General features: G+C 49.0%; 1 protein-coding gene across 1 annotated transcript in view; it reads right to left on the bottom strand.

The window, feature by feature from the left end:
- Positions 1 to 12,001, bottom strand: part of LOC147725648 (dedicator of cytokinesis protein 2-like) — a 1,712,066-nt gene that overhangs the window by 103,194 nt on the left and 1,596,871 nt on the right. Inside the window, exons 44-45 of the mRNA XM_086964476.1 lie at positions 10,106 to 10,210; positions 7,990 to 8,131 (exon numbers count right to left, since the gene is read on the bottom strand). Of these exons, the coding sequence (XP_086820602.1) occupies positions 7,990 to 8,131; positions 10,106 to 10,210 (247 nt within the window). The remainder of the gene's footprint in view (positions 1 to 7,989; positions 8,132 to 10,105; positions 10,211 to 12,001) is intronic.

Raw genomic sequence — 12,001 nt, 5'->3', positions numbered from 1 at the left:
GTTCCCCAGGGCTCCTCATTGAGTCCAACCCTTTTTAATGTATACATGTCCCCCCTGGAGAGGATCGTCACCGCGTTGGGGATTAAGCTACTCACCTACGCGGATGACACCCAGATGGTAGTATCTCTCAGTCAGCAAAACCATCCCTCCCCTGACCTCTACACTTGCCTTGGAGAGATAACCAAATGGATGGATAGATCCCATCTGAAGTTACACAGCGGAAAGACTGAGATCATGATCCTGGGCAATCAATCCTACTTCCGCCCGGAGTCCCTATGGCCCCAATGTATGGGACCTCCTCCAACTCCTAAGAATGAAATCAAGAGCCTGGGGATCTGGTTGAATGAGGGTCTCACCCTCTCCTCCCAAGCCCGGAAAACAGCGGATACTTGCTATGGTCTCTTATGGATCATCAGAAAAATCTTACCACTGCTGCCTCCCCAATCCCAAAAACTCCTGATCCAAGGATTAATATTGTCTCGCTTGGATTATGGTAACGCCTTGTACCTCGGAGCCCCTATAAAGGTGGTCTCACAACTCCAGGTCGTGCAAAACACGGCGGCCCGCCTCCTTACGGGTGCGCACAGCCATTGTTCAGCCAAACCCTCCCTTAAGGCTCTCCATTGGCTGCCCATTCAACAAGGAGTGCATTTTAAGGCCTTATGTACCACACACAAAATTTTGCACAAATTGGCCCCTCCTATCCTGCAGGATCTTATCACGCCCCACACATCTAACAGAGCCCTACGATCATCTCACCTTCACCTCACCTCAGTACCTAGGATCAAGAGAGCCCGTTCCAGTGGCCGTCTTTTTTCCTATAATGCCTCCAAATTGTGGAACTCCCTCCCACTGGACATTCGGGCTCAACCGAACCTGCTTTCTTTTCGTAAACTTCTCAAGACATGGCTGTTTCCCTAACTCACTTCCCCCCACGTACTTCTTTCACTAGTGCTGGGACGCTTACGGGCAGCCATGCGCTTTACAAATCAGTAAACATAAACATAAACATAAACTTACGTTGGTCTTGTACATAGCTTCACTATTGACATCACTTATCCCATTTTCCTCACTTTATGTCACAAAGATCACTTCTGTCTCTTTGCAATGCGTTTATGCAGGTCTTGACAGTCATATTTGTGCTCGTTTATAAAAAAGAAAAATAAGTAAATATTTCATTTTTTGGCATAAATTATTGATCTGGTGAGTGTTCGTGCTGTTTATTCTCAAAAAGTCTTTATGAACCTTGGGCAGCATTTTGATTACTCTGGTTGTTTTGTTATTAATTACATGTTAATGTAGTTATTGTGTTACCCAACAGAACCACTTATGTGTTACAGCGTAAATACCCAGGTTCTGCGAGACGCAGGGTCACCCCTTTAACTTTAATGTTCTGTGTTCCTGAGCATATTTCTGTTCCTGAGCAGAATCCCTGCAACAGTGCTAGCAAGAAGAACAGGTCCACATCCCCAGATGAGTCTTGGTTCTAAATATGAGCTATTGAGGGAAGGAGCGGCCTGCACAGGTAAGAGGGGCAGGGTGGGGGGAGGCGGTGGGGGGCACTCGACAAACAATGACAAAGGAAATTAATGATTTCCCTCTTCCCCATATTCTGAGTCCCACCCGCCTCACCGCTCTTACCTGCACGGGCCGCTCCTGATATGGGGTGTGTTGGACCCATCAGACTCATGGGCCCTGGTGCCACTGCTCGTGCTGCACTATTGATAGCTCCACCCCTGCCTAGAGTCTGCGATAGACCTGCCCAGGTACCCAGCTCACAATCTTTGCTGAACTCTAACATTACACACAACATGACAACTGTTTAGTAAGGGCACAGTAGACACTCAGAAGGACATTGTGCCTCTTACAATCTGTGTCCAGCCCTGGACAACATTTTAACTTGTGATTCATGGCGCAGAGCGCAGAGCTGAACTTGCTGGCAGTCTTGTAACAAAACCAAGACAAGCCTCAACAGAGACATTCATTATAATGTATCAAGCCACCGCAGGGGCGGAGCTATCAAAGGTGAATCAGGTGCAGCTGCACCGAGGCCAAGAGGGTTTCACTGAATCCTGATTAAAATGCGATTTTACTACATAGTTCGTGGTTCGGGGGCATTTTCTTTGCTTGCAGTAGGGTCCACGGCACTCTTGCTATGCTGCACGCCCCCATCATCCCCCGGAAGAATAGTTCACCTAGAGGAGCCCTCTCTTCCGAGTGTAACAAATAGCAAGCTTCCTAATCCCAAACTGTACATAAACGACTGGAATAACGCCCTTATATATTCTTGCTTTGGGACCCATGTTGATTACTGCAGATGCTATGTGGAGCGCTGGATGTAGAGCGGACTGTGGAGAATTGACGGGAGGTGCTTTGGGTGATCCAGCCGAGCATGAAGCCCATTGGACCTCGCCTTGCATCGGGTAACGTGACAGCCCGTCAGTGCCCTAAGCTTAGTTAGACCATTAAATCAACGATGTTTATTAGCAGGAGTTGGATTATAGTTTCATTTGGAAAGCTGTTTTGATTCAGGATATATTTCATAAACATAATAGACCCCGCTATCAGTATGCTAAACTTTTTGTTTGACTTCATTTTGATGACAATGGAGTCCTGAAGAACAACTATGCATTGGTTCAAAGGGTGAACCCGTCAAGAATGTGAGAACCAAATTCAAATCCCACTGAGGCATGCGAAAAGGAATCGGAGGAAACCTATTAGTGAGAACCTTAATGAATCTCATAACTATGGGAGATTTAAGCAACAAGGGTTGATCTGGTAAATAGAGAAAATCCGAGAAGATACTGTAGCTGTTAACAGTAGCTACTTCACAACCCAGTTGCACTACAGAGAGAGAGAGAAACTCAGAACATCAGATAAATGGGCCTGCAAAGGATCAATCGATCTCTCTCCACACGATGTAACACACTTGCCTCACCTAACAGAACATACAGGTTTTGGTGAAGTGTCTCCTGGCTGATACCATAACATCCACACATCTGGTGGAAGAGCGAAAGAACCCAGTTTGCCCGGTTCAATCTCCAGGCATGAAGGTGCAGGCTCTGAAGGTGGGGGTGTAAAACCTGCCCCAGTGATTGTGACAGGAAGTCTGCCCTGAGAGGGAGATGGAGTGGAGGGTGCAATGAGAGGTAAAGGAGGTCTGCGTACCACATCCTTCACAGCCAATCTGGGGTGATCAATATGACTTGGGCCCGTTCTTGGTGAATCTTCCTCAGAACTCGAGGAATCAAGGGTATGGGGACAAACGCGTAAAGAAGCCATGAGCCCCAATCTAACTGAAACGTGTCCCCCATTCCCACGTCGGATCCTGCAGACTGCAGAAGGACGGGCAGTACACGTTCTTGTGAGTGGCAAACAGGTCCAACTGAGGAAACCCCCACATCCTGAAAATGGGAAGGACTGCCTCCTGATGGAGACGTCACTCGTGATTGGCCGAATAATGCTGACTGAGACTGTGGCATGCACATTCAGTTTCCAGCCAGATGATGTGTGTTTATTCAAATCTGATGGCCCAGAGCCCAAGACCAAAGTCACATAGGCTCTCTGCAGAGAAGATATGACCCTACTCCTCCCTGTTGAACTGACTGACCGTGAAGGGAAGGGCGGAAGGCCTCGAGAACCAAACAAAACACCCGCTATTCCGAAGATTGATGTGAAACAATCTTTCCTCTGGAGACCAAAGACCTTTATCCTCCAGATCCCCCAGATGGTTCCCCCCCCTAGAGTGGAGGCATCCATTATCACTGTGTCCAACGGAGAACAAGGTTGAAACAGCTTCTCTTGAGACAGGTTGCCTGGAACACTCCAGCATACCAGCTCCGCTGCAGTGTCTCTGGAGATTCTGACCAACTCTTCGAGATCTGCATTGCGCTGATACCACTGGATGTATGATGTTACAACGCATACTTTTACAACGCATACCTTTACAACACGTTTTTTACAACGCAACATCCCTTACAACGCATTCCATTACAACGCATGCCATTACAACAAATTTTTAAAAACTACCTTTACAACGCATTCCATTACATCGCATAACATTACATTGCATGTAAGGTAAGTATTGGATAGTGGAGGGGTAAAAATTATTATTCTAACTCCAGGGGGGTGCAACTGTAGGGTAAGTGTTGGATAGTGTAGGGGTAAAAATTACTATTCTAACTCCAGGGGGTGCACAGTAGGGTAAGAGTTGGATAGTGTAGGGGTAAAAATTACTATTCTAACTCCAGGGGGTGCGACAGTAGGGTAAGTGTTGGATAGTGTAGGGGTAAAAATTACTATTCTAACTCCAGGGGGTGCGACAGTAGGGTAAGTGTTGGATAGTGTAGGGGTAAAAATTACTATTCTAACTCCAGGGGGTGCAACAGTAGGGTAAGTGTTGGATAGTGTAGGGGTAAAAATTACTATTCTAACTCCAGGGGGTGCACAGTAGGGTAAGTGTTGGATAGTGTAGGGGTAAAAATTACTATTCTAACTCCAGGGGGTGCAACAGTAGGGTAAGTGTTGGATAGTGTAGGGGTAAAAATTACTATTCTAACTCCAGGGGGTGCAACAGTAGGGTAAGTGTTGGTTAGTGTAGGGGTAAAAATTACTATTCTAACTCCAGGGGGTGTGACAGTAGGGTAAGTGTTGGATAGTGTAGGGGTAAAAATTACTATTCTAACTCCCGGAGGTGCAACAGTAGGGTAAGTGTTGGATAGTGTAGGGGTAAACATTACTATTCTAACTCCAGGGGGTGCAATAGTAGGGTAAGTGTTGGATAGTGTAAGGGTACTATGTGTTGTAATGCTATGCGTTGTAATGGTATGTGTTTTAATGACTGCGTTGTAATGACATGCGTTGTAGTGGTATGCGTTGTAGTGTCATGCGTTGTAATGGTTGCGTTGTAATGGCATGCGTTACAATGGATGTTGCGTTGTAAAAGTTTCGTTGTAATGGTAGTGCGTTGTAAAAGTTGCGTTGTAAAGGTTGTTTCCCATACCACTACCTGTGAAGGCACCACTGGAGAGCCCTCATGTGCCAGTGTGCATGGTTGACCAACAGTAAGCAGCAAGCAAACAGAACAAGCAGGCCCAAGACCTTCAGGACTGGAACAGACGCTCCATTCTTAAAATTTGGAGTCATAGCCTGGATGTCTTGAATCCTCTGTAGAGGCGGGAAGGCACGAATTACAGCACTGCCCCTATGAACAGGTTGCACTGAGAGGGCACCAAGTAAGATTTGGGTACACTTATTGAACATCCCAATTCAAAGAACAGCTGTGTTGCTACCTGCAAATGATGCAGCAGCATCTCTGGTGACTTTGCTTTGAGCAGCCAGTCGTCCAGGTAGGGAAAATCAGGAATCCCCGATCTTCTGAAATGAGCTGCCACCACCGCCATCACCTTTGTTGAAGATCCGAGGTGCAGAAGTAAGGCCGAACAGAAGGACCGCAAACTGCTAATGTTGAGACCCCCTATAAAACAGGGTACTTCTGATCAGTGGCGGCTCCTCCGTTAACCCCTTCCATGCTTATGACGAGCCCAACTTGTCATGAGGCACAGTGGAGCTGTCCTCATGACGAGCTGGGTTCGTCATAACGGCCACGGCACTCTCACGCGCTGCGAATCCCAAGCCTGTCATGACGAGTCCAGCTCGTCATGAGCACAGCTCCACTGTGCAGCATGCAGCATGACGAGCTGGACTCGTCACGAGCACCGCGGCGCCCCAGCCCCACACTGCCCCCCGCACCGTGGGGGAATTACCTCTGCGGCGAAGGGGTTAAGGCGGAGGAGTGTCGCCCGACGGATAGGAGCAGCAAAGAAAGTAAAAAATAAAATGATAATAACAGAAAGTCATTATCATTTTAGATCTTCCTCCTGCTCTCGCAGTGCCTGAGGGGGCGGCTGAGCTGCAGAGGAGGAGCGGAAAACACTCCAGTGTGCAATGACCACCCAAAACAGTCATGCACACACTCCTGTTCTCCATGCAGGCTGCATTACATTCTGCTTGGAGAACATGCCCACCCCTCCCGCCCCTGGCTGAGCACAGTGTCACGGTGCTTAGACCAATCACAACCCTGCATTGCAGCATTGTGATTGGCTTAGGGGTGGGTGCCTGGCTGTCTGCTTCCTGTTCCAACCTTGAGATGGACACAGGCGAGCAGGAGAGAAGACACAGGACCTGGCAGTGGTGGAAGCAAGGTAAGTTTTATTTATTTAAACCCCACACACCCCCTCCCACAGCAACTGCACCCGCCGCCCCTACCCACGAGCTGTGCTGGCCGCCCCTGCTTCTGATGCAACTTCAGGGCGGGAATGTGAAATAAGCATCCTGTAAATTGATCAACACCATCCAATCTTCCTTCTCCAGTGCAAGAAGAACCTGAGCCAGGGTCAACATTTTTAATTTCTCTTGTTTGAGGTAAAAATTAAAAACCCTAAGGGCGAGGACTGGCCGTACACAACTGCCCTTTTTGGGTACCAGGACGTACTGAGAGCAGCCTCCCTGACCCCTTTCCTGCTCCGGAACCACCTAAATTGCATCCTTTTGCAGAATTGACAGGACCTCCTGCTGGAGAAGCAGAAGATGCTCTTCCGAGCAAAAGCCCTGACGGGGAGGAATAGGAGAGGGGAACTCCTGGAAGGGTAGGGAATACCCATTCTCTATGATGTTCAAAACCCAGAGATCTGTAGTAACAGACCTCCAATGCTGTAGAAAATTGGACAGCCATCCTCCTACGGGACAAGTATGTTCTAGGATGGTGGAGTTAGAGCTGCTTCCCTGCCAGACCAGCCGGAGGGACAGAGGAGGGGGGGAGTAGGGTGAGGAGGAAATTTGCCATCGTGCATCGCCCTGCAGACGACCTCTGCCCTTTCTCCTGTGGGACCTGTATATGGGATTGTCCTGCTGCTGCTGTGGCTGTTGCCTCGCATGAAAAGACAAGTTTCTTCCAAAGCCATGAAACTTGCGGAACTGTCCATAGCTCCTGTTTTGAGATTGACTCCCCAAAGAACTCACTGTGGCTTTACTGTCCTGCATGAGCAGTGGTGGGAATGCTGACCAATAGTGGCAGACATGGGTTATACTGCCTAAGACCCTAAGCTCTCTGTCCAGCATGGGTATTGTTAGCATTATTCTACAATGGGCAGACTTGTGTTCTACTGCCCAAGACCCTACGTATTCTGTCCAGCGTGGGCACTGGTAAGATTGACCAATACTGGGACACATGATTTCTACTGCCCAAGGCCCTACGGATTCTGTCCTGCATGGGCATCGGTAATATTGACCAATACTGGCAGACATGGTTTCTACTGCCTAAGCCCCTATGCGCTCTGTCCTGCATGGGCAGTGGTGGGAATGATGACCAATAGTAGCAGACATGGGTTGTACTGCCTAAGACACCTACACTGTCTGTCCTGCATGGGTAGTCTTTAGCATTATTCTGCAACGGGCAGACTTGGGTTCTACTGCCCAAGATCCTACTCACTCGGTCCTGCATGGTCAGTGGTGGGAATGCTGACCAATAGTGGCAGACATGGGTTACACTGCACACGACCCTATGCACTCGGACCAGCATGGGTAATGTCTAGCATTATTCTGTAATAGGCAGACTTGGGTTCTACTGCCCAAGACCCTTCGCATTCTGTCCTGCATAGGCACTGCTAGGATTGACCAATACTGGCAGACATGGGTTCTATTTCCTAAGCCCCTATGCGCACTGTCCTGCACAGGCAGTGGTGGGAATGGCCAATGGTGTGAGAAGTGGGTTCTACTTTCCAATCCCCTACACTCTCTGTCCTGCATGGGCAGTGGTGGGAATGACCAATAGTAGCAGACATAGGCTCTACTGCCCAAGAACCTATGTGCTCAAGTCCCTATGTGCTCTGTCCTGTATTGGCAGTGGTGGGAATGACCAATAGTGGCAGTCATGAGCTCTACTGTCCAGGACCCTATGCGCTGTGTCCTGCACATGGAGTGGTAGGATACACTGCCCCGGGGAGCTCTTGATCTCTTCGCCTGGGGGAGAGGTGGTCTTCATCTTCTCCGCATTGGGGAAGGGGGTCAGAAGCTTCATCTCGAAGTCCTCACGGCGCTCGTACCCTTTCCCTCGATAGATGAAGATCTTGTTCTAGAAGCAGGAAAGGAAGGAACAAATATTGAGGCTCCTCACAGTGCCATCAACCAGACACCCCAATCCGAAGCACCCACTCCGCATCCAACAATTTTTGCAAGAGTGGCAACATGCATACCTGAGGTGTATCACTTAAGAGTGGCAACATGCATATCTGAGGTGTATCGCTTAAGAGTGACAACAGGCACGTCTGAGGTGTGTCACCTGAGATTGACAACACCAGAGACGTGCCACCATAGAGTGATAACCCACACACCTAAGGTGTGTCACCTGAGAGTGAAAACAACATACACACCTGAGGTCTGTGACCTGGAAGTGACAACATGCACACCTGGCGAGTGTCACCTGAGAATGACAACACCTGAGGTGTGTCACCTGAGAGTGACAACATGTAGACCTGAGATATGTTACCTGAGAGTGACAACATGCACACCTGAGGTGTGTCACCTGAGAGTGACAACATGTAGACCTGAGATATGTTACCTGAGAGTGACAACATGCACACCTGATGTGTGTCATCTGAGAGTGACAGCACACACACCTGAGACATGCAACGTGAGAGTGACAACATGCACACCTGGTGTGTCACCTGAGAGAGACATTGTGCAGACCTGAGGCAGATTCTGTACTGATTGTCCTGTGAAGTTCCCTCAATGTCTGTGGCCAATGCAGGAGGGAGTGTGAGAGAGTGAGCATGTGGCTGTATGAGTCAGTGAGGCAGTGAGAGTGAGCGAGAGGCAGTGAGTGTGTGATAGTAAGAGTGAGCGAGCGGTAGTGAGTGTGTGATTGCATGAGTGAGGCAGAGAGTGTGTGATAGTAAGAGTGAGTGAGAAGCAGTGAGTGTGTGATAGTAAGAGTGAGCGAGAGGCAGTGAGTGTGTGATTGCATGAGTGAGGCAGTGAGTGTGTGATAGTAAGAGTGAGCGAGGGGAAGTGAGTGTGTGATTGCATGAGTGAGGCAGAGAGTGTGTGATAGTAAGAGTGAGCGAGAGGCAGTGAGTGTGTGATTGCATGAGTGAGGCAGAGATTGTGTGATAGTAAGAGTGAGCGAGAGGCAGTGAGTGTGTGATTGCATGAGTGAGGTAGAGAGTGTGTGATAGTAAGAGTGAGCGAGAGGCAGTGAGTGTGTGATTGCATGAGTGAGGCAGAGAGTGTGTGATAGTAAGAGTGGGCGAGAGGCAGTGAGAGTGTGAGTATGGCAGTGAGCTAGAGGCATTCAGCATGTCACTGCATGAGCGAGTGAGGCAGCAAGTTTGTAATTGTGAGAGTGAGTAAAAGGCAGTGAGTGTGTGACTATATGAGTGAGTGAGAGATAGTAAGTTTGTGACTATATGAGGGGTAAGCAGGCAGTGTGTGTCTGCATGAGTGAGGCAGTGGGTGTATGGGTGTATGAGGTAGTGACACCACGAGTGCATGATTGAGTGAGGCAGTGAGTGTGTGATTGTATAAGTTATTGAGACAGTGAATGTACGATTGTATTAATGAGTGAGGCAGCAAGTGTTTGAATAAAGCAGTGAATATGTGATTGGACCAGTGAATGAGGCAATGGTATGAGTGAACAATGCATTTGGTGCACATTTGTATTAGTGAGCAAAACAGTGAGTGCAACTCTGTGAGTGAGTGAGTGAGACAGTGAGTTTGTGATTGTATGAGTGTGATTGTATGAGTGAGTTGAGTTAGTAACTGTGATTGTGGGAGTGAGTGAGGCACTTAGTGAGTGACTGCATGAGAGACAGCGAGTCACTGAGTATGTGACAGTATGAGTGACTGAGTGTATGACTCGATGAGGTGAGTCAGTGTGTTTGTATGAGTGAGTGAAGAAGTGAATGTGCTACTGAATGAGCTCTAAGTCCATCCATCCATCCATTCATCTATCCATCCAGCCCACAACCCACCCACCCACATCCATCCTTCCATCCATCCAACCAACCAAAATCAACCTACCAAACAACCCACTAAGTCTGCCTCTTACCCTCAGGAAGGTTGGGAATCCCTGCCCGTAGTAACCAACAGCAAAGTAGTCAGGAACAGGACGCAGCACTTTCATGATGTTTTCATAAAACTTGGCTTGTTGTTGCTGAAATAAAAAATAAACATTTACAATGAGTTTTGAGAACATGATGATGTGCCCGTTTTTCACAAGTGGTACGTCAAGATGGCAGAGTCTGGATTGAATATTCAGCGATTCAGGGACTGGACGTAACTGAGACATGCCATTGGCACCTCTGGAAGGTAGCTTGTCTTTCAGGATGTGGGGGTGTGGTGGCCGACTTGCTCCATGCTTGTCCACAGACTTAGATGGAAGAATCAGGGACGTCCTAAGTTGGCCTGGGTAGAGAATGAGGTGGAGTGTGTTAGGTCGCACCGTTTGTGCTGATTTTTAGCGCCAGGTGTTTGTCTCGTGCTGGAAAATCAGAGCGAATGGCATCATTCACAGTGCTAGAGGGCGCTGCTTCTTTCTGTCGCTCGAGCAGATGCTCCACTCGAGCAGCCGCTTCCTCAACTCGAACCAAAGGTTTCTTAACGCAAGCGGTCACAACTTTCCGTGACCGCCCACGTTGAGAAATCTCTCCGGGAGGTGGTCTAGGGTTGGATTTTCCTCGCTTATGCTCGTCAACTTAACATTGGCAAGTGTGAACGAAGACAAAAATTCCGCTCCGTTGAGCAAAATGTTGGGTAATTCCGCGTACTTGGAGTGTACAGAGTGCAGAAAACTCTGCAAACTCCGCAGACGAAGCAGAGTTCATCGCCAAGGCCTAGTCCTAAGGAGGCACAGCATGACATCTACAGAGCTCTTGCATGGTTCTTGTTGAAGGAGCTGACCCAGATTATGGGAACTAGCCCATGGCAGACATACCTGAGGTTCAGGCCGACCCCTGCACAGTGCTTGCAGAGACCGCCTAGTGGGCTGAGAGAGCAAAGAGCTGGGAGGTAGGAGGCTTCCTGTATGGAGCTCTGAGGTTGACCCTACGCATTAGCTGGGGGCTGCCATAGCTTGTGCTTGGCTTTGTCCTACAGCTAGAACGCCAACATGCACCTTTGATATCAGTGACGCGAGCCATACTGGAAGTAATGCCATTCACCGACCAGCGGCTTCACTATTTTGACACCTCTGATAAGTATCGAAGCCACCCTGCAAACCATCTTTTAAATAGTTGCAAATGAGTCATCTGCCACCCCCTGAACTTTCACCAACCCCCACAGACACCTGCGCTCTGCCTCCCTCTCCCTCGCACACACACCCTGCATTCGCTGAAGCAACAGTGGAAGACAGTCCTTCTTCTACCTAGTGGCGCAATCATGGGACAACGTTCCCATTCACCTGCGAACCTCCAGCTGCCTCCTAAAATTGCAAAAGGCACTCAAGACCTGGCTGTTCACCTGATTCCACCTGAAGCAGCAAGACCCTCCACGCCTAGATACCCTCACGGGTCACTAGCCGGTCTTTATAAATCCTGCTTGATTGAGTGATCGATTGATTCAATCAATCAATCAATCAATCAGGACATTTATAAAGCGCGCTACTTACCCGTGAGGGTCTCAAGGCGCTGGGGGTGGGGGAACGCTGCTACTGCTTGAAGAGCCAGGTCTTGAGGAGTCTTCTGAAGGTCAGCAGGTCAGCAGGTCTGTCGTAGGCTCAGGGGGAGGGTGTTCCAGGTCTTGGCGGCGAGGTGGGCGAACGATCTGCCGCCGGCGGTTGTTCTTCGGATGCAGGGGACTGTGGCGCGGGCAAGGCCGGAGTAGCTGAGCTGGGGGTTTGGGGTGTAGAAGGAGAGCCCTCTGTTGAGGTACGCTGGGCCGGTGTTGTGGAGTGCCTTGTGTGCGTGGGTGAGGAGCTTGAAGGTGATCCTCTTGTTGACTGACTGAG

The sequence above is a fragment of the Lissotriton vulgaris genome, chromosome 3_2, assembly GCF_964263255.1.
Source record: "Lissotriton vulgaris chromosome 3_2, aLisVul1.2, whole genome shotgun sequence".
In the NCBI taxonomy this organism is placed as follows: domain Eukaryota; kingdom Metazoa; phylum Chordata; class Amphibia; order Caudata; family Salamandridae; genus Lissotriton; species Lissotriton vulgaris.
This window is presented reverse-complemented; position numbering and strand designations above follow the sequence as displayed.